This window comes from Suricata suricatta, chromosome 11, assembly GCF_006229205.1.
Source record: "Suricata suricatta isolate VVHF042 chromosome 11, meerkat_22Aug2017_6uvM2_HiC, whole genome shotgun sequence".
Lineage (NCBI taxonomy): Eukaryota > Metazoa > Chordata > Mammalia > Carnivora > Herpestidae > Suricata > Suricata suricatta.
This window is the reverse complement of record NC_043710.1, coordinates 15,789,723-15,809,296: the sequence shown is the minus strand read 5'-3', so window position 1 is coordinate 15,809,296 and position 19,574 is coordinate 15,789,723. Positions and strand designations below refer to the sequence as shown.

The 19,574-nt window shown below is 56.5% G+C and overlaps 4 protein-coding genes across 9 annotated transcripts in view; 2 read left to right on the top strand and 2 right to left on the bottom strand.

Annotated features, from left to right (window-relative positions):
- C11H11orf49 (chromosome 11 C11orf49 homolog) overlaps positions 1–596 on the top strand; it is a 191,221-nt gene extending 190,625 nt beyond the window's left edge. The window contains exon 9 of the mRNA XM_029957125.1: positions 300–596. Within this exon, the coding sequence (XP_029812985.1) occupies positions 300–459 (160 nt within the window). The 3' untranslated portion in view covers positions 460–596. The remainder of the gene's footprint in view (positions 1–299) is intronic.
- Positions 511–10,808, bottom strand: ARFGAP2 (ADP ribosylation factor GTPase activating protein 2). Its single transcript, XM_029957104.1, has 16 exons — positions 10,697–10,808; positions 10,408–10,526; positions 9,786–9,858; positions 9,340–9,471; positions 9,172–9,252; positions 8,270–8,351; positions 7,920–7,976; positions 6,790–6,842; positions 6,229–6,365; positions 5,997–6,128; positions 3,981–4,109; positions 3,767–3,901; positions 2,670–2,796; positions 2,416–2,509; positions 2,177–2,295; positions 511–1,728 (listed from the first exon to the last, which is right to left on the bottom strand). Exons 1-16 carry the CDS (start codon positions 10,766–10,768, stop codon positions 1,708–1,710), a joined length of 1,563 nt encoding a protein of 520 aa, XP_029812964.1. The 5' UTR covers positions 10,769–10,808; the 3' UTR covers positions 511–1,707.
- A 653-nt stretch (positions 10,809–11,461) lies between these two features.
- Positions 11,462–19,574, bottom strand: part of PACSIN3 (protein kinase C and casein kinase substrate in neurons 3) — a 21,785-nt gene continuing 13,672 nt past the window's right edge. For 2 of the 6 annotated variants that reach the window (XM_029957120.1, XM_029957118.1), the window contains 9 exons: positions 15,946–16,035; positions 15,649–15,805; positions 14,681–14,916; positions 14,411–14,566; positions 13,697–13,872; positions 13,429–13,549; positions 13,158–13,294; positions 12,630–12,751; positions 11,462–12,002 (listed from right to left, as the gene is read on the bottom strand). In XM_029957120.1, coding sequence (XP_029812980.1) covers positions 11,887–12,002; positions 12,630–12,751; positions 13,158–13,294; positions 13,429–13,549; positions 13,697–13,872; positions 14,411–14,566; positions 14,681–14,916; positions 15,649–15,805; positions 15,946–15,999 — 1,275 coding nt within the window. In that variant the 5' untranslated portion in view covers positions 16,000–16,035 and the 3' untranslated portion in view covers positions 11,462–11,886. Of the gene's footprint in view, positions 12,003–12,629; positions 12,752–13,157; positions 13,295–13,428; positions 13,550–13,696; positions 13,873–14,410; positions 14,567–14,680; positions 14,917–15,648; positions 15,806–15,945; positions 16,036–16,281; positions 16,355–17,934; positions 18,438–18,849; positions 19,316–19,516 lie in introns of those variants that run through there. The other 4 variants (XM_029957115.1, XM_029957117.1, XM_029957116.1 and 1 more) reach the window with 4 other exon arrangements.
- Positions 18,236–19,574, top strand: part of DDB2 (damage specific DNA binding protein 2) — a 40,581-nt gene continuing 39,242 nt past the window's right edge. The window contains exon 1 of the mRNA XM_029957112.1: positions 18,236–18,493. The gene's annotated coding sequence lies outside the window, so the exon portion shown is untranslated. The remainder of the gene's footprint in view (positions 18,494–19,574) is intronic.

The following is a 19,574-nucleotide window of genomic DNA, read 5'->3' as shown; positions in this document are numbered from 1 at the left end:
TAATCACCCATCTCTCAGACCAGTGGTTCTCACCTGACCCCGAGGATCCCTAAGATGCCAGATATACTCCAGGAGCCCCTACAGCGAAAAGTTGCCAAGCCAGGGGGTCATACACACACACACCCTTTCTTCCCGGATTTAAAAGGGTTCCATTAAGGCTGTATATTTCGTTTGTCTTTAAACTCCACTGAGAAACACACCCCAGTCAAGCCTACTGCCGGGATGAGGTCCCGAGCTGCTGGGCTGCTGGATGAGTTAAAGGGCCAACTAATACCAGCTCTCTCCTCCGCGTGCAACAGGGTGGTGAGGTCGAGGCTGCACCGGACCTCGCGGCAGCACAGGGCCGAGGAGCCAGGGGCCTTTGACTTTCAGAGAAGAGACAAGCTGGAGGCCCCGGAGAGAGTGCCCTCAGCTTCAGCACCGACGCCCTACCCATATCGGTGGGAGCCCAGAGAGTGAGGTCAGGGGCCTGCGCTGGGCAGGGAGGCAAGCATCCAGAGAGGACACTACTTGACTCAGATCAACAGTGGCCCTGGGCCCTGTCAAGGCTTTATTTGACACCACTCTGTTTCAATACAAACAGTCCAGAAAGAAAATCAAGTCCCTTTCAGGGAGGGGTGGGGGGAATGGCCGGTGTTGCTTGGGAGCCCAACCCCAAAGCCACAGGGGGCAGGGCAGGCCCAGACTGTCAGCTCAGCAGGGGAAGATGGCACCAAGGATGACAGTGCATGGCCCAGCGGCCAGGGGGCAAGGCGTGCAGCTCTGCAGGTGTCTCAAGCTCTCAGTGGTGGGGTGCTGTCCAGGCCGCCCCCCCCCAAGACCAGGATGACACAGAAGAAAGCTGAGCCCCAAGAGCCAGTTTCTGTCCCTCACATCCTCTGCTTCCTTGGCCAGCATTACGCTCACAGCATCCAGAGCAGGGCATAGGGCAGATGAGACCCACCATGGCCACCCCAAGCAGGGGAAGAAGGGACAGAGGGTCCTGTGCTCCACAATGGATGGTATGGAAGGACTCCGAGACACCCAGGAGAAGTATCCCTCAAGTGATCACTGTAAAAAGGGGTGGTGAGATAGGAGAAGATCACTCGGGCCTCCAGTCTGATCCCAAATGAAACCTTTCGGTACCGGGTAAAGTTTCTAGCCCTTAAGGCCCAGACGAAGGTCCTTCCTCTCCCCTGCCCTCTCCTGGCACCCAGAAGAGGCCACTGGAGCAGCATCCCTCCCCTGGGGCTGGTCTGTGGCAGAACTCTTTCTAGACCTGCCCACTGGTTCCAGAGGACGGGGGCCAAACCCCAGACAACCTGGAAGGATCCTAGAGCTGGCAAAAAAGCCTTATACCTCTCTCTCCCCCTACTTGGGGAATGGCTGGACCCAGAATAAGCCCTCCTGAGGAAACTCCTCCCCTCGCTCCCAGTGTGGCAGGACAAGTGAGCAGCAGCTTGGGGGGCAGGACCAGAGGACAGTAATCTAGCACACAGGGGAGAGGGTGTGAGGGGAGGAGAGTAAAAGGGCTCAGTCTACAGGCTGAGGTCAACGCTGGAACCACCCATCCCCCTCACCCGAGACCCTCAAAGGCCACCCCACTCACACACAACACATAGAAAGTAACAATTCCTCCCCAGCTTCCACCAGGAAAGCGCCCCTGGCCTGGGAATCATGGGGGTTTTGCTGTTGTTGCCACCATATGCCTGAGCCGTGGCACCTGGGTCAGTAGGAACCATAGCGATCCTGGGGGTGTGGGAAGAAAAAACACAGTCAGTCTCTCCCCTGCAGCTTCCCGCAACATGCCCCTGCACAAGGGTACTGCGGGGAATCAGGCACCAATCCCGCCACGACAGAGACGGTTTTTTTATTTTATTGTGACTCGGGAAGGGGGTTGTGACCAGATCCCAAGGGGGAAACCCTGCCTGATCTCGAAGCTGGGGAGGGAAGGGAGAGGGAGGGAAGGTGGTGACGAGGCTGCGGAAATCTGTGCAGACATGGCAGCATCTGAGGGAGTGACCGAGCCCTAGTACCAAGCATAGAGGAAGGAAGCTGCCTCTCCAGGAAAAGAAAGCTCTCTCTGGGGCTCAGAGCTGCCCAGCAGCAGTGTCTGGTGGTGGAAGTGGCCCACCTCCAAGCACTAGTCTCTAGCGCTTTCCCCTCCCGAGCCGGCTCAAGCAGCCCCAAGGCTCACCTGCAAAGAATTCATCACGCCGTTGGCCAGCACAGCCATCTTCCCGGCCACAGACTTGACACCCTGCTTAAACTGGGCAATATCAGCTGTGGGGAGCACGTTGCCCAGAGATACGCTACCTGTAAAAGCAAGGGTAAGGGTGGTCCGGAAGCCCTGCAGGAAGCCCTTCCCAGTCCCCAGGGCCCTCCAGCTCTGCCCACGGGCCTTGCCTGGCGTGCACCTTACCGCTGAGGCCCTACCTGCGCCATGAGCTCCATCCATGTCCCCAAAGAGGTCAGAAGAGCTGATGGCACTACTACCCGAGAGCTGCTGGAGTCGAGACCTGGCTTCGTGCTGTGGTGAAGAAAGGGAAAGGCCTGGAGATCCTTTGGCTGATGAGTCAAGAACTCCTCATTGGCCGAAGCAGCCTGGTGCTAAAGCCCAAAGCGGTGGCGAGGAGGGAGCTCTCACTCCACCTGCTGCCTCCAGGCTCGGGGTGGACGGCCCTACTTACCTCCGCGTCCACCTCCCGCCCAAAGAACATGTCCGATGAGATGGCTTTGGCTCCTGCAAATTTCTGACGTGCTTCACTGGACTCGAGGCCTGAGCTCCGGCTTTCCACTTCCCTTCTGTTTGTGACTCTGAGGGGTGGATGTGGGATAGCTCTGACCCTTCCCATTACCGTCAGAGCCTCAGACTACTAATCCCACTACCAACGAGGCCAGAAGAAGCACCAGCGGCCTTCCAGGGATGCTCACGATGGCCCATCTGCCTATGGCTCTCGGACGCTCGGGGCCTCTCCCCTGACAAGGCCCCTCTCTTCTCCACACCGAAGCCAAGGCACAGAGAGCTTATGTTCACTCTCCCAGGATGGAGATAGTTTAGAGAGGACCAGACTTCTGCCCCAAATCACTAGAGCTTCATCAAAGCCTAGGACATCCTGATATCACTACTGCCAGTTGACTCCTAGTTACAAGTGCCTAACGCTAGAGTGACCGTATGTCTTAGCGGACCTGAGTTTAAACCTACTCTTCTGGCCTTTTCCCTCTCAAACTCCCCCCAGCGTGGACAGAAAAGTATATGGTCACTCCTCTCTACCACTGACAAGGAGACACTGGCCTAGGCACTTTAGAAGTTTCATGACTTTTAATCCTTCCAACAGCCCTGTGAAGTCATTACTTATGTCCCCCGTTTTCCAAATGATTCACAGGTAATTTGTCAGTTAAACATTGCCCAGACTGACATAAAATAGGCTTTAAAAAAAAAAAAAAAAAAAAAACAAGTAACATGGTGGCCAGAGACACATACCCCTGAGTGGTCAGGACCGAAGCATAAAATCAGGCCCCTCTTGCCAGAGAGACAAATCGTGAACAAAAGAACCTGCTAGGCTTTGTGTGATGATTAAGCAAAACTCAAACCAAAGCCTGATTCCTACACTACCTAATCGGGTAGCCACTCACCACACGCAGCTACTTAAGTTTATTAAAATTAAATTAACATGTTCAGTTCAGCGGGCACGTGCTTGGCGGTCACCACACCGGTCAGTGCAGGTGCAGAGCCCCCTCCTCACAGAGAAACCCGACTGGACAGTGCTGCCCCTGCCCACTCCACCTTTCTGAAATAGGCCGGATACTTGAGATGGTCACTTCTGGCTCCTTCTCCTCCATCCTGTCCACACCCCAGGCGGTATCTGTATCCCAGCGGGAACTGAAACTGTCCCCCAAGGAAAAGGGGTTGTCCTTGTACCTAGTGAGACAGCAGAGTAGCTCAGAGAGGCCTGCGGAGGAACACGGTGGCCAAGTCTGCACCCCAACAACAGCCTTACTTTGGGGGTCCAGAGGCGAAAGTACCAACATCATCAAACAAGTCCAGCTGCGAGCGGGAGGACTTGGCGCTCACTGGGGTCTCCTGCTCGATCACCTGCATCTCAGACAGCACCGAGTGGGAGACAGAGCTGTGGAGACAAGCAGAGCCAGGCCCAAGGGCGGGCGTGAGCAGCAGTGTCACTGCGCAAGAGAAGTGTTGCTACACAGCTTCTGCCCAGCTACTGGCATCACCAGAGCCTTCTCCCCCTGCCTGTGCGCAGGCACAATGCCAGGGCCAGACCCCACAGGGAACCCTGCTGAGCTGGAGCGCACCCTCGATGGCCCACATGTCAGCTCTGTCTTCTCTAAGGAAAGCCTCCCTCACTAAGCACCATTGGCCCGTTACAATTTTGATAAGGATATGCACCGAATGAGCGCTCCTCTGCCCTTAGAAACAGCTCAACAGACTTGCTGCATCATGAGCCGTATCCTTCACCCAGATGGACACGTACGCGGGGAAAAGATGAAAAATGCCCCAGAAACAGGGAAAGGAGTCGGACGGCATCAAAGAATGAGTCCTTAATTATCCTAACCCTTACCCACCCCGCCTTTTTTTTTAAAGATGAAACTATTTCAAAGTACAGCACCTGCTGTATGCCCTCAGCCCTGGGCTGCGGTACCCAGTGAGAAGAGGCGGTGGGCTGGGCAGGCAGCACCAACTCTTCACGCCTCGCTTCCGTCCTGTGTCATGCTCACAGGGGCATTTTAAGGATTAATTTTACTTAAATAAACCCATCAACAAATATCTATAGAAAAATAAGTCTACAGCTTTTAGCTGGCAGAACCCCAAAGAGTGAATATTTTACAACAGGGCTTTAAACAGAGTTGGCAGGGTTTAAATAAAGATTCTACCGCACTGCAAAAAAAGAAAAAAAAAAAAGCTGAAGAAACTGTTCATACCCTTTAACCCAGTAACTCCTGTGACCGAACCAGGGATGGGGAGGAGACCTAAAGTCCTTTCTGGCATTAAAATTTTATGTTTCCCTGATTAGCTGTGGGCTAGACAAGTAGCACACAGACTGAAATGGAATAACCTAAATCTAACTAGTACAAGTTCTGAGAGATTTGCAAGAAAAAGCCAGCCTTATCTTCTTTCAGAGAAGTGGACTATAAAGCTCCCAAATACTGAATTTGCAATCAGTAGTTCTACGTTCAAATTCTAGTTGTTCCAATTACTAGACTCATGGGCTTCAGGTAAGTTGCTTACTTGCTCTAAGTCAATTTTCTCACCTGTAAAGATAATAATACCTCCTACACAGGACTGTGGTATTCAAGTAAACAAGGCAAGTAAGTAAGGCCAATGGCAGAGCTCACACCCCCTCGAACGGAAGAGCCACCACTTAGCGCAAGCCCACTGCAGCCAGGACTGCTGCCCCAATGCTGGCCGATACGCCCATGTTTAAGGGAGATCAAAAGTCTAGTGTTGGTGAAATCTCTAAACGTGAGCTCTTAGTGTAGAGCAAACAAAATGTATAATAGAATTGGTCTGCAGTCTCTGTTTTGCTTTGAAGAAACCACAGCAACACAAACCCAGTGGTCCTGAAACAGGAAGGACACTGTCAATGCCAAAGGGCACTTGTCTGCGGGTATTTCCAGGCGTGAGCCTGTCTGGCAGCAATGGCATTTAGTGGACAGGGATTAGGGATGCTAAAAGCCTTGTAATTCTTCGGGAGGACTTGAAAAACCAAGAAGTATTCCACCAAAAGTGCATTAGCACCCCCATTACACAACACACCCTACCCTCTTGGGCATCACAAAAAAGCATCTGGTCCTGTGTTTCTTTCATTTAACAAACACTAACTGAGCACACACCTGCCCTGTGACAACGTACTAGGCACTTTAAGACAATAAGCAAAACCATCTATCTGTTCAGCCTCAGAGGAAGACTGAGCCTAGAAACCCAAACTGCTGGGAAGAATTTGGGGCGGTTCCCAGAAGAGCGGCATTTCTTGCCAGACCCCAGCACTGAGCCTCACCTGCGGGATACCAAGCCCATGCCCAATCTCTCTGCCTGTTCTCGCTTCTTCCCTTCCAGATTCTGTAACTTCTTCTCCTCCTTCTTGCGGTCAATCTGGAGCTCCTGGTAGGCCAGGCGCATAGAGGCAACCCTTGGAAGGAACAAACATGTCAGAGGCGACACCCATCCTGACCTGTCCTACCGGCCCCCCCACCTCCACGGGAGCTGAGCCCCTACTGGCAAACACTCACATCGACTCCTCGGCCTGCTTCTTGGCATCAGCTGCCTGCTGCTCACGGAGCTTCTCTGCCACCTGGGCCTGCCGCTCAATCTCACTGAAGCTCTGGCTGCTCACCTTCTGGGCCCCGAGGCCTTTCTTGGCACCCAGCTAGGAGGAGAATCATGGGATGGGGGCCTTGCCAACCAAAATGTCTTTGGTTTCCTCCTAAGCACGGCTCCTCTAGCCATACCCACAAAGAAAGCATTCCTTCTAAAAGTTTAGGTAAAAACCAGGAGCCCAGCCAGCATGATCAACAGGGACAATGGCAGTTCTGCCGGAGCTGGGCATGAGGCGGCCACACAGTGGCAGAAGCTCCCGGGCTGACCTGGGCCAGGCACTCCATGTGCACAATCTCACTGACTCTTCCCAGGAGCCCCTTGAAGACAGGCATCTTGACAGCCCTTTCATAGATAAAGTTCGGAAAAGTACCTTTGCTAAAGTCATACAGCCAGTAAGTGGCAGGGTCAGGGGGTGAATCCAGGCTATTTGATGCCAGCTCCTAACCACGCCCATACTGCTTCTCTCCACCTACCCCTTTCTTAGCTGCTGCTGGCTTTTTCTTGCCAATGAGGGAGGTTCTCGGTTCTGTGTGAGAAAGAAGATGGGGCATGAGTGGACACAAAGGGAAGTCCGAGGCAGCAGCTCAACCCGTACCACGCAGCTTCTTGGCAAGAGCTTCTACAAAGAACAGCTTCAGGCGGAGCAAGGCAAAACTGCCACCCACCAGGATAGTCCAAACCAAAGACAGACAGACAAAGTTAGGGGAGGTTATGGACTCCCAGCAGACTGAGACAAGAACCTAGACCCAAAGCACCAGAGACAGTCACAGTCCCTGAATCCCTGAACCAACACAAAGACTACTAGGCAGGGGGCAGATGTTAAAGGCCAACCTCAGTTCCTACAGCAGGGAGCTGACATGCAAGGGGCTGAGATCCCCAAAACGGCTGTTGGTTACCTCTGGCAGGAAGGGCCCCTTTAGATGACAGACACATGGACTCTAGAGAAAAAGACTCGTGGCTAACAAGGGGCCCACCCCAGCGCCTGCAGATAGCTCCCAAGCCCAGAGGCCAAAGTTCTTCCCACAGGGCTCTGGAGTCTCACTTTAGACCAAGCCATGCTACCGTCTCATGGGGTCAGTTTTACTGTCATCCTGTTAGCTTCCCGCCCCACCCCCATGGGTCAACAGAACAACTGAGGTCAGCAGAGACTGTCCAAACCTGAACCAAGACTGAAGAACACTAAGGAAAGTAAAAAAGAGCCGAAAGGCCAGTGACAGACTGAGAAAGGACAGCGTTGCCTTGAGCTGTGAGAGCTACACTCCTGTCCCATGAAATGGACCAGACAGGCCAATCCTGCCTCAGACCCCAGGGTTAGGTATCCAGTCCCCGGCTCCCCACACTTTGGCAAGACCCAGCTCCACATCCAGAGGCAGACCCCAGGCCTTGTACACCAGCTTCCAGTTCATCAGTTCAAGGACCCTCGTGCCACAGTCCTTGCAGGTGATGTCACAGCCACCAACCCGATCCCAGTCCCCACTCCAGAGACGTCAGACGCTCAGTCTCCTGAGGCCTCAACCCACAGGCCCAGGCACAGCAGATCTGAAAAGAGCCCTAGAGGCCCACCCTCTCCCAGTCACCCACACCTGCCAGGTGGCATACTGACCTAGAGAGGCTTTGGGTGAGGTGCCAAGCAGGTCCATGTTGGGGCCGTGCTCCGGCTCTGTGGATGCAATGGTGGGAGTTAGGTCTAAGGCATACAGCATGCAGTGACTTCGTGATGGGACAAGAATGGGGAAGACTGGCTTTCCTCAGTTTGCTGAGGCCACCGAAAGATACAAGGAAGGCCTACCACTTCCTCCAAGGGACTGAAATGAATCCTAGCCCATTAAGAAATACAGGATACCCCCCCCCCCCCCCCCCCACACTCTTACCCCCTTGGCCAGGTGCCCCCTTCCTAGCCCCAAGTCCTTTGCCAAGACCAGGGCACTCAGGTGAAATGCATACTGAACTCACGTGCCAGGCTACTGATCTCTGTAGAAGGGGCTAGCTCCTGGGTCTCTGCTAGGTCGGGGGCTGGTCCTTTCCAGGCAGGGGGCTGAAAAAGAGGCCAGATCACAGAAGCTTTGATGAGCTATTCCTGCTGGCAAAGAGTGTCCAGAATCTACAGGTACCTTGTGGGTATAAGACCCTCCCCCATGAGGAGAGGAGACTGGAATTTAGTGAGTAAAAGTATAGCTGCTATTAATGATGGAAGAAACTGGAAATTAGCAGTCACCTCCATCCCTCCACTATTTAGAGCCAGAGCCTGTCCCCCTAATTCACAACTAACAACTACTAGGCACTTATCACATGCCAAGCACAAACCTAATGTGTAATGATCACAACTCTAGGAGGTAGATACATCTCTGTTAGAGACTCATGTTTTGACAGGCAAAGTGACTTATCCACCATCCTAGAAATGCTAAAGAGAGGAGCAGGAATTCAAACTAAGAGAATCTGACTTCAGCTTCCAGTGCCAGTAGATGGGAAACCTGTCCAGGGTGGTGGGGGGAGGGGGTTGCTGGGGGAGGGAATCCTTTCCTTGTCCGCCCAACTGCAGTACCTTTCTTATGGGGAAAGAAGCCAGGAAAAGTTGTCTGGAGCTCCTGACATCTTTTGAGCCCTTAACAAGCTGGTCCTCCCCGCTATTATTCCAGTCCATAGGGGTCCATTCCTTGGAAGGGCCATTCTGTACGCCTACTCACGAGAGGAAAAACACCTGGACCTACCAAGCAGTGGGCCCCAGACCTTCTCTGTCTGAAGCATTACACCAGGGTGAATGGACTCCATGCCCATCTCATGATCACAGAAGGCCTTAGCCTTGGTAAGTAAACCACCTGCCAACGTCATGAGAAACATTCCTTGTGGGCACTCACTTGGGTGTGTTCCGTGAAGAAATCAGAGTCCTTCTTCTCTGGGGAGTGACTGGGAGCACTACTCATATTGTCTATCCAAAGCTAGAGGGAAGAAGACACGCTTGAAACACAGGACTCTGAATATTCCCACTCACCCCACGACCCAGGCCCCAGGCACGAGGCACTTACATCAGTGCCGTGCCTAGCCAGGGCCGCACTCCCCAGTTGCCGGATCTTTTCCCGATACATCTGGGCAGCTCGGCTATTATACTTGGTGTTGGCATCACTGGCTGTACATCCATGTTGGCGGAAGAAAGCTGTCTGGAGATCAAAGAGAGGAGAGCGTGCTACAAGTGATTCCTCAGAGCGGAAGAGGCACCCCCTTGTAACAGCCCAATTATTATTTATACGTGAGAATACGCCCCAACTCCCTTGGCCTTTCCCCCAAGAACATCTGTCCAGTTTGGTTTGAATCCAAAGCCTGTTTGAGAAGAACAATGACCAATTTCCAACTTTGGAGAATAGTGTACAGTGTTGCTAGAGACCAGAAAATCCTCTGGTCCTAGGAAGACACCGTAAAGTTAGTACGCAAGCAAAGGAATGGGGGTGGGGGAGCTGGTAAGAAGGAGCTTTACCGCATTGGCATTCCCGCCGACTTGCATACACCTCAGCTGGAACCAGTTCCAGTTGGAATCCAACTCTGTGGACCTGTGTGCAAGGGCTGCATGTCACCCACCAGCAGGTAATCAGGACACGCTCCCTTGGCAGACCCATACCTGTCATTTGGCCTGGGGCTTCTGTAGGCGCCCAGGAAACATTAATCAGCCACCACCCTCCACTCTTAAGTTTGCTCCTCAACTGTCTAGTCAAAAGAGTACTAATTAGCATCTAGATGGGAAAGGAGGTCGAATTCTAAGGCACTCAAGCTTGGACTTAGCTTTCCCCTTAAGGACGGTCCATAGTCTCACTTCAGACATACTCGACCAACATTCAGCAACAAGGTCAATGCAGCTAACTTTTTCCCCGAAACGAATACTCTGAGTGTCAAGTTTAACCAACAGAAAAGGGGGATACTTTAACCCAGACACGGAGACAAACTGCCTGTGTGGCAAAGGGCCCACACAGGCGAATCTCTCCGGTGCCGGGCCACCGGAGCCCTCCCTGCCCGGCAGCCCAGTCGAGGCAGCCACTGTCCCTTGCCGAGCACACAGCCCCGGCCGGCAGGGTAGAAGCACAGCAGCCCCAAGAAGACCCTACCTGATGAAGCTGAGATGAACGCCCAGGGAGCGGTGAACCCCGGAGCAGTCAATGCACAAGAAAACACCATATGTGATGCTGGCCCAACTCGGATTCTTGGCGCCACAGTCGAAGCAGGCCTGGGTGGAGGAGACGATGAGCCAATGGTCAGGGGCCCCGAGTCGAGGCCGGGCGCTGACACGCCAGGGAAACAGCCCACGTCCGCCCCTCTCCCTCCCTCAGGCCCCAGGGGAGACAGGAGAGTCCGCCTCCGCCGGTGCCGGACCCCGGACGCCTCCCGCTCGCGCACCTTGTTGGTCGGAATCCCGCGAAGCCGCTTGAAAAGAGTCTGGATTTCGGTCTTGCTCGGTTCCGCCGCCATTTTCTCTCCTTCCCAGACACCAGCGCGCCCGACGGGTCCTGCCGCGGGCCAATCCGCGGCCGGGAAGGCGGGGCCCCGGGTCGGCTCCACCAGCCGGGGGTGGAGCGATTAATCCGGATCTGGACCAATGAGAGGCCGGCGGAACCGGAGCGGTGGCCGCAGCAGGCCCTGGCTCCGCAATGGTCGCCGGACCCACGCCGCGCCACGCCGCGCCACGCCGGGGGCCAATCCGCAGCCAGAGCGGAGCGACCGCTCAAGAACGAGCCCAAGCCTTGCCGGACTGCAACCTGGACCCTCCGCCATCCCCCTGCCCGTGGAGCGACCTCCTAGAAGGCGAGGGCTGCGAGGCTGGGGGCCGGTGGCCAGGGGTCTCAGATGGGGCCAGTTCCAGATGGATGGGTGATGATTAACAGTCCTACCCACCGGCCTGAACAGGAAGACAGACTGACTAGACTCCCGTCCAGCCCAGAACTCTACTCAGCCTCCAGCCTTGGTGGGCACACACCAAGCCTAATCTTAAGTACCTCCCACCCCAGATTAGGGTCCTGAAGTTCCAAAGCAGATACCAAGCTGGCAAACCTTTTCATGACATACTTTTGACCCACAGACCTCCCCACTCAGTGTCTCTCTCTAGATGCCCTCTGCAGTCTGGCAAGGGTGGAGTATCAGAAAAGATGCACACACACCTGACAGTGCTTTTTTTTTTCTCCAACTTTAATACACACTAAAACAAGTCACAGGAGAGTGCTGCTAGCACAGACCTACACTCACCACCCCAAGACCACCCCAGGAATCCCAAAACACTGAGACCAGGAACTGGGTCCACGGCTCCTGGGGACACCCTTGCATTCCTGAAGAGGCCAGGGCACCCCTGAGTCCTTCTGTCACCTCCTAACCTCCCCATCTTCCCCTCCAGCTAGACTCAGTTGGCCATTCCCTACCAGTCCCTTCCTAGATGCAGGCAGCTCCCCTCCCTGGGTCTCAGGACTTCCTTCCTCCTCAAGGGACAGAGGGGCAGCAGGGGGCACCGTGGTCCAGAGCCCTCGGGTCCGGCTGTCCAAGAGAAGCTGGGCTCTGACGCAGGGTGGAGAAACGCTGCAGAAGGGCTGCAGGGCAGATCAGGCCCCCACGCACTCCACATAATTGGCAGGGTACAGACCAATGCGGCCACTCTGCAGCTGGCCCTGGCACCAGCCCTGCTCATCCTCCTCGCTCATCTTCAGCAGCTCCTCCCCTGGGGGAAAGGGGATTAGTCACTGCCAATTGCCCTGGCCCGGCTCCGCTCCTGCAACTGGGTCAAGGACTGAGGGAGAGGGGGGTAGTACGAGAACCCAGCTAGAAGAGACCTGGCTCAGGCAAAGGGAGGTCAAAGTCAGCAAGCCACTCCACCCCAGACCCTAAATGCATCCAGCAGGCCCCAGCTGATGACTTGGAGAGGCAGGTGAGGGCTCAGAGCAGACATTCTGAGTCCTGGGGGCTGGACCCAGAGTAGCCTTAAGAATCAGAGAACTGGGGGGGGGGGACTGCGGGGGGGCAGGGGGCACCTGAGTGGCTTAGCTGGTTAACCGTCCAACTTGGTTTCAGCTCAGATCATGATCTCATGGTTTGTAAGTTCAAGCCCCATCTCAGGTTCTGCACTAGCAGCGTGGAGCCTGCTTTGGATTCTCTCTCCCTCTCTCTCTGCTCCTTCCCCCCCCCCAAAATTAATCAATAAACATTGAAAAAGATAGAAAGGGAGAGAATCAAAGAACTAGCTGTTGGGAAGTAGACAGCAGGCTTTCCTTTCCCACACCCCTGCTCAGGTTATAAAGGAAGGGAGGGGGAAGCTAAAGCCTAGAACAGGAAAGGGGTCTCTGGGTACCTGCTCGGAAGCTCAGCTCATCAGCTTCCTGGCCAGCGTAGTCGTAGAGTGCCCGCACCCGCACCCCTGTGGCAGCCTTCCGGGTATTCTCCTCATCTGACCACTCCTCATCCTGCCCACCGCTGGAGAGGGAGACAGAAGGGGACAGGCCCAGGGCACGAGGATCACCTTGAGCAAGAGAGCCTAGGACTCAGGGCCAAGGGCTCGCCCTGTGGAAGAACCCCAGGGGAGGTGCGTGGGGAGAAACTGAAAAATCCCAGTCTGAATTCTGTCACACATGCCTGTGAGCTTGGTGCGTTTCCTGCCACACAGGGCTGATGTGAGCAGAGGATGAGAGGGGACGTGGGAAACGCCTGGCAAATTGAAACCACCATGAACACCGTCATCCTTGTAACTACTAAGTAGATCCTAAAGTTCCTGGCACCAATTTTCAGTCACTTTGGGTGTGAAAGTAATGAAGGGAAGGAGACAGAGGCAGGGCAGGGGACAGAGATATTTCCTCCCCACAGCCAGGTTTCTGGCTCTTACCCTGGGGACCCCAGGGGCTGGGGCGGGGGTGCAGCACCATCTCTCGTGGGCACGATGCTGGTCAGAGTAACCTCATCAGGGCTGCGGCCACCCTTCTCCTTCCTACTGATCGTCCTCTGTGTATCCAAGGACCACTCCTGTGGGCACAGTGCTTAGAATCAGCCCAAGCCATTCAGACCTTCATCTACTGGATCCCAAGCCCTGGCCTCCCTCCTCAGGTCTAGGCTGAGCCCCTCACCCCTCCCAGCCCCAGCCAGCCCAGAACACACACCTCAAACTGTGGCCAGTTCATGGCCATGCCTGGCCCATGGGTGCTGCGCCACCAGCGCAGATCCTCCTCGTCACTGGCTGCCTCGATGCCCTGATGCAGGTCTCGGTGGAGTTCCTGGAACCTGCAAACCGAGACCGAAGCTCAGACCAGACCGGGGAGCCCTGAGCCCCGGCACCACCCCCAAACTCATTTCGCCTGGCCAGAGCCTGGGGGAGATGGAGAGACCCAGCCTTGCCCCAGACCTCCAGGCCCACCTCGCAGGCCATACCTCTCACTGCTGGAGAGGTCGAGGTGCTGGTGTATGGTAAGCAGCATATCCTTGAAGAAGAGAAGCCGCTGGCGCTCCGCAGCCTGGCAGCTCTCGAAGGCCTGCTCCATGTCTTCCATGTAGCGCGGGGTGTAGCGATGCAGCTCCGCCAGCGTCTGCTCATACTGGGATTTCATCTGGGTGGCAGAGGAGGGGCCTGGTGAGGACAAGACCTTCTTCCACTTGGGACCCCACCCGTGTTTACTGAGCACCACCAGGGGCGAGGCCTTGGGCCAGGCACCAGCACCAATCAGTCTGCAGACCCAGCTCCTGCCCTCCAAGACCCTGGCAGCCTAACAAGGGAGGTGACACTTGGGCACAGCAGCTTTGAGAGTCTGGTGAGTGAAGATGGAGAGTGAGGTGAGGTCAAGCTCTAGGGGGCAGGGCAAGAAATGGGGAAAGTCTTCCTGGAGGAGGTAGAAACGGAGCAGCAGATCCTCAGAGCTGGAGGAAAGAGTGCTTTGGTAGAGCAGGCCACATGAGAGCCTGTCCCAGGCAGGATGCAGTGGAAGGAGCTGGAAAGTCTCCTCAACTGCTAAGCTCCTCCCAACGCCCAAAACAGCACCGCTTCTTTCCCTGAGTAAAGCATCATCTTTGCTTTGGTTCCTCTTTTAAGTAATGATCTGGAGAGCGAGTGGCAGGTGAGGCTGAGGGCCGGGAAAGGCCGCCCGGTACCTTCTCAGCCTCCTTGGTGCAGCGCTCCACCCGCTCCTGCAGCTTGCGCAGCTGCTCCTGGGAGACGGCGCTGTCTGCCTTTGCGTGGCTCTCCCGAGTCTGGGCTGTCTTCTCCTCCTTCCGGGCCGCGTGGTAGCTCTTCTTGGACGCCTCAACCTGGCGCACACGGGGACAAGTCCGGACCCTGCATGCCAAGCCTCGGCCCCCAGTGGCCCAGGGCAGATTCAGGAAGGGACCCAACTCCTCCCCACATCTCCCCGCCAGGCTCACCTCCTTCAGCCTCTTTAGCCAGGGCTTCTGGGCCTTGCGGAAGCCGTCCTCAGCGGCCCGGCTCTCGCGGAAGCCACCCAGCACTGGCCGGTGGAAGGCCCCCCGCTGCCAGGAGCGCACCCGCTCGCTGTCCTGACCCTGAAGCTTCTCCCGCACCTCCAGGTGCAGCGCGCTCAGCCTCTCAGCTGCGGTGAAGAAGGCGTGCCAGGCCTTCTCCAGCGTGCCGTACTGGGGGCCTGCGGGGAGGCACGGGCTTGGGCCAGGCCAGGGACGCCACCAGAAACCAGCCCCCCTGCTTCTCGCTGGGTGCCAGGCCCAGAGGGAAAGCAGAGATGACCAACAAAGATGTCAGTGGCTGCTTGTCGACTTGCCACTTCTCTGTGCCTTGATATACAAGATCTCACCGAACCTTTATCCACTCCCACGAAGACAGTGTCATGATCAACATTTAACAGACAACAAACAGCAGCCCAGAAAAGTGAAGTTAACCGCCCAAAGCATTACAGCTACAAGTCCGAGCTCAAATCAAACCCAAATCTGTGGCATCAAGCACTATACTTTATTGCCCCAAAGGGAAGGATTAGACTCTGCCCTCAAGGAAGGCAGCTTGTTAGGATGGAAAAATCCCAAGCTCCTGAGTCAGAGGCCCAGGTTAACACTTCCTAGCCGTGTGACCTCAGGCAAGTCACTTAGCGTCTCTGAACTTCTGGATTCTCCTCTAGAAAATGGATACACAGGACCGTCTCCGTCATAGGGCTGTTAAATATCAAAATAACTGATGACCATACTTTGCAAACTCTTTAACAGCACAACTGTAAGAATAACCAGGAGGCTCTTCCCTCTTCAAAGGGAAGGCAGACATGAAGGCCTCAAACCTTCCAAAAGAGGTGCAAAAAAGAATCTGCCTTGCCTGATCGCCCCACCCTTGGTGGCCCTCTGCTCCCGGCGAGGCCTGAGCGCTGCCTCACCCTTTTCCACGGTGCCCCTCCACTTGCGGGCCCAATCAGCCAGCTGCTGGGCGTAGGCCTTCTCAATGCGGGCGCGCTCCTGGAAGCAGCTGACCAGATCCCCACATAGCCGATGCCCGTCCTCCACCCGCTGCACGGTCCTCCTGTAGTTGCCAGCCTGGGGTGGACAGGAGAAAGGCAGTGTCACCAGGGAGAAGCCTCAGCCAGGGCCGGGGCCGACAGCTAGCCTCCTCCCTGGACAGGTGGCTGGGCCCAGGGTGGGGTGGGCACCCTCAAACCCAGGACCCAGCCGCTCACCTCCCAGAAACTGCCCTCTAGGGCCTCCCCTCCAGTGTCTTCCTCTGGAGCCATGGTGTCCCTGCAGCACGGAATGGTGGCGGACCGGGGCTGTGGAGAGCAGAGGGGTAAGCAGGGAAGCCGGATATATACTTCTGGGGAGAGAAAAAGGTCCTCTCCTATCCCTGGGCTTTGTCCCCACTGCTATCCCCACCATCTAAGGAACTGTCAGAGCTCGGACTTCGCAGGTAGAGGTCTGGAAGGCCCCAGGAAGGGCCGGGACAGGAGAAAGCTTGGCCACTTCAAATCTCCTACTCATGCCCTGGGTCTGCACCCTCCCAGCCTCCTTCCACCTACCGGGGGCCTGCAGATCACTTCAGGGACTTGGGTGTCCACCTCTTAAAGCTTCAACTGTGAGTCTGCCTCGAAGCTGACAGAAGCAAAGCAGAGGGTGAGGGCAGGGACCCAGAGTGTCCAGGGCGGTGCCCAGCTCCCCCGATATAGCAACTGCTGTCAGAAGCGCCAGATTCCAGCCAGGAGAATGCCAGGCGGGTCACACGATCCAGCAGGGGATTAGGTGGCAGGCGGGGGTGGGTGGTGGGCAGAGGGCCCCACTGCTCCCCCCCAACCAACTACAGATGAGAGAAGAGGATACCTGCCCAAGCTAGGCGCCATCACCTTTCTTTGAACAACAAGGCGACCCTTTACCAGACGAGGCCTAGTCAGAGGGTCCCAGCCACACTCCCGTAGCTCCCTTTGCCAGCAAGAGCAGACTGGGGGCCAGGAGGCCCGAATCCTATCTCAGCCAAGAAGCTTGAACAAGTGCATTTCACTGTCCTCCTAAGGAAGCCTTGGCTCCCTCCTAAGATGGAAATTTTGCCTCCTGGTCTTCTGTGCCAGGGCTGATATAAGACTCAAACCAGGAGGGGCACCTGGGTGGCTCAGGCAGTTAAGCATCTGACTCTTGATTTCGGTTCAGGTCATGATCTCAAGGTTCGAGCCCTGTATTGGGCTCTGCGCCGATGGTGCGGAGCCTGCTTGGGATTCTCTCTCTCTCTCCCTCTCTCTGCCCTTCCCACAAGCTCTCTTGCTCTCTCTCTCAAAATAAATAAATTAAAAAAAAAAAAAAGAGTCAAACCAGGCAATGAGCAAGAAATACAAGGGGCCTGACAGTCACAAGGGACATTCATCCTGTTCCACAGCATCCACTGACGTCCCACGAGCCTCCATGAGTAATGAGTAATTCAGCCCCACCCTCAAAAGCCCAGAGTCTGGGGCAGAATGGAGGGAGTCAGACAGGTGACCAGGCACTTGTAAGAGTGTGCTCCAGAATTGTGGGAGGAGGGCAAGGCGGATTCCAACCCCAGAGCCACCACCCAGAGGTTAGAGGACACAGTGGCACTCGGCCACTCCCCTCTGCCTCTTGGCAGGGTCTCAGCTGTCCCTAGCACTGACTCAAGCCCCTAGAAGGAAACTGCTTCCTCCTCTAAGCAGCCCCAAGGGACCTCGCCAGGCCCAGGACACAGTATGTGCCCTCTGCCCCCAAAGCAGGACTCTATCACTCTGCTCCCCTCCACACTGACAAGCCGCTATCCATCCTTCAAAACTCTGAGGCCTCCTCACGGTCTCCCCCCGCCCCCCATGACCCCATCTCCCTTTACACAGCCCCTTCTGAGCTCTCAGTGAGGTTATATACAATATATTCTATTGGGTAGTGACTGACAGGGCAGAATCTGTCCCCAGTCATTGGCAGAGGGGACCCAATTTATGTTTGTTCAGGCATTGGAGTTAGTAGTTGAATGAAGAAACAAATGCCATCCACCTAAAGACCAGGGAACCTGCTGGCTACAGCAGCTGTGAGAAAGCAGTTGTGAGAATAGCTTCCGGGAGAGAGAGCCGAGGCCTGCAGTGGATGGAGGTGTCTGGGTACAGAGCAGGAGAGGGACGGAGCAGCTAGTCTACAAGGGTCCTGCACTTCACCTTGCTTCCTCTTGAGTCTGCCCCACTTACCCAGAAAGGACTTGCCAACCAGATGGAGAGAAACAGAGCCGCAGCTGTAAATCACAGGGCCTTCGGAGCCGTCTCAGTGAGGCATCCAGGGGCCCCGGCCCCCTGCCTGCTCCAGCCTCCAGGCTCTGGCTCCCGGGAGAGCTGCCCCCCACCCGTTCCCTCTCTCTGGCCCCAGAACAGAGCGAGCTGTGTGTGCAGGGCTGGCACTGCTCCCTCCCGCCTCCCAGAGCAAACACAAGCCCAGAGTCCCAGGCACAGCCAGGCCCCACAGCCCTGGCTAGATCTAGCCGTGGGGGTGCTCGGTGTGGACCATGGCCCCTGTTGAGAAGCGCCAGCACCCTGTGCGTCCTGACTTCAGCAGAGACCAGATTGGTCCCCAGAACACACTACCACCCGCAAGAGCTCAGAAAGCAAATAACGAACGCTTCCCAGCCCAGGTAGCCAGTACCTACTGGGCCTGCAGAAGTCTGCTGGGGCTTGGCAGGATCTCCTCATAGCTGCCTGGGCCAAGGGAAGGGAGCCCTGAGACTCAGGGGAGAACCCACTCTTCCTAAAGCAGGTAGGTACCACCCCCCCAGGCATCCCGCCGGCGCGCAGACCAGCCCCCACCCTTCCCCAAAGCTGGGGGCATGCCACTGGGAGGGAGCACTGCCATCCTGCCCTGCCCAGCCTCCTGAGTCACAGGCTGCGCCCAAGGGTTTCTTCTCCCAGCAGCCCCTCCCGGCCCTCCCGAAACCCTAAAATGTGAAGGCTCAGGAGTGGGTGGCCCGTTGGTCCAGAGAGTGGTGCCTAGGCTAGAGCGACTGGAACTAACAGCCAGCCATCCGAGAGGGTGGGGGAAGGGGTGGTGCAGGGAAAGGGGAGGAGGCAAGGCCAGGGAGGGGCATAACAAAGGGGCACTTTTGGAAACCCGACCTGCAGCCTGAGGTGCCTGCTCCCAGATGACGCATTCCAAACCCGGAGCCTCCACACCAGACCTCGGAGCCCAGGGGCTGCCCGTCTCTGGCCTCCACCCTTATGGACGGTGCCCTTCGAGCCGCCCTCTTGCCGGTCTGGAGGTGCACGACTCGGAGCCGGTGGAGCCCACGCGGAGCGGCAGGGCCAGGCCTAACCACGGAGGCTTTAGGATTTCTCGGCCAAACTTGTTGAACTTGGTCTCGGTGGGGGTGGGGCCAGCCGATCACCGCTGAGGGGAGGGGGCGCACCCTGCCGGGCCGGCTCTGCCGTGGACTCCAGAAGGTGACCCGGGACAGCGGCCCAGGAATTAGGGCTCTTTGCAGAGAGGGAGGGGTCCCCGGGCGGCGGGAGGCATTTGGGGACCTTTGAAGAGCCCCAGGAGACGGTGTGGCCCTCCATCCCCGACGCCCCCCTCTCCACGGCCGCTGGGAAATTGCGGGGTGCGCGGCGCCGCAGATGAGACACCCCCTCCACTCGGCGGCACCTATTCCTGTCCTCGCGCGGAGTGGGGTAGCCGCGGGTTCCCAGAGCGGGAGTCGGTCCCATTGCAAACTTTAGGAGCGGGAGGAGAGGGCGGGCTCTCCCGCCGCTGCCTCCCCGCGGTTCCCGCCGGGGCAGCACTCACCGCGTCCTCCCTGGGCGTCTCGGCGGGTGGGGGTCCGGCCACGCTCCGGCCCGAGTCC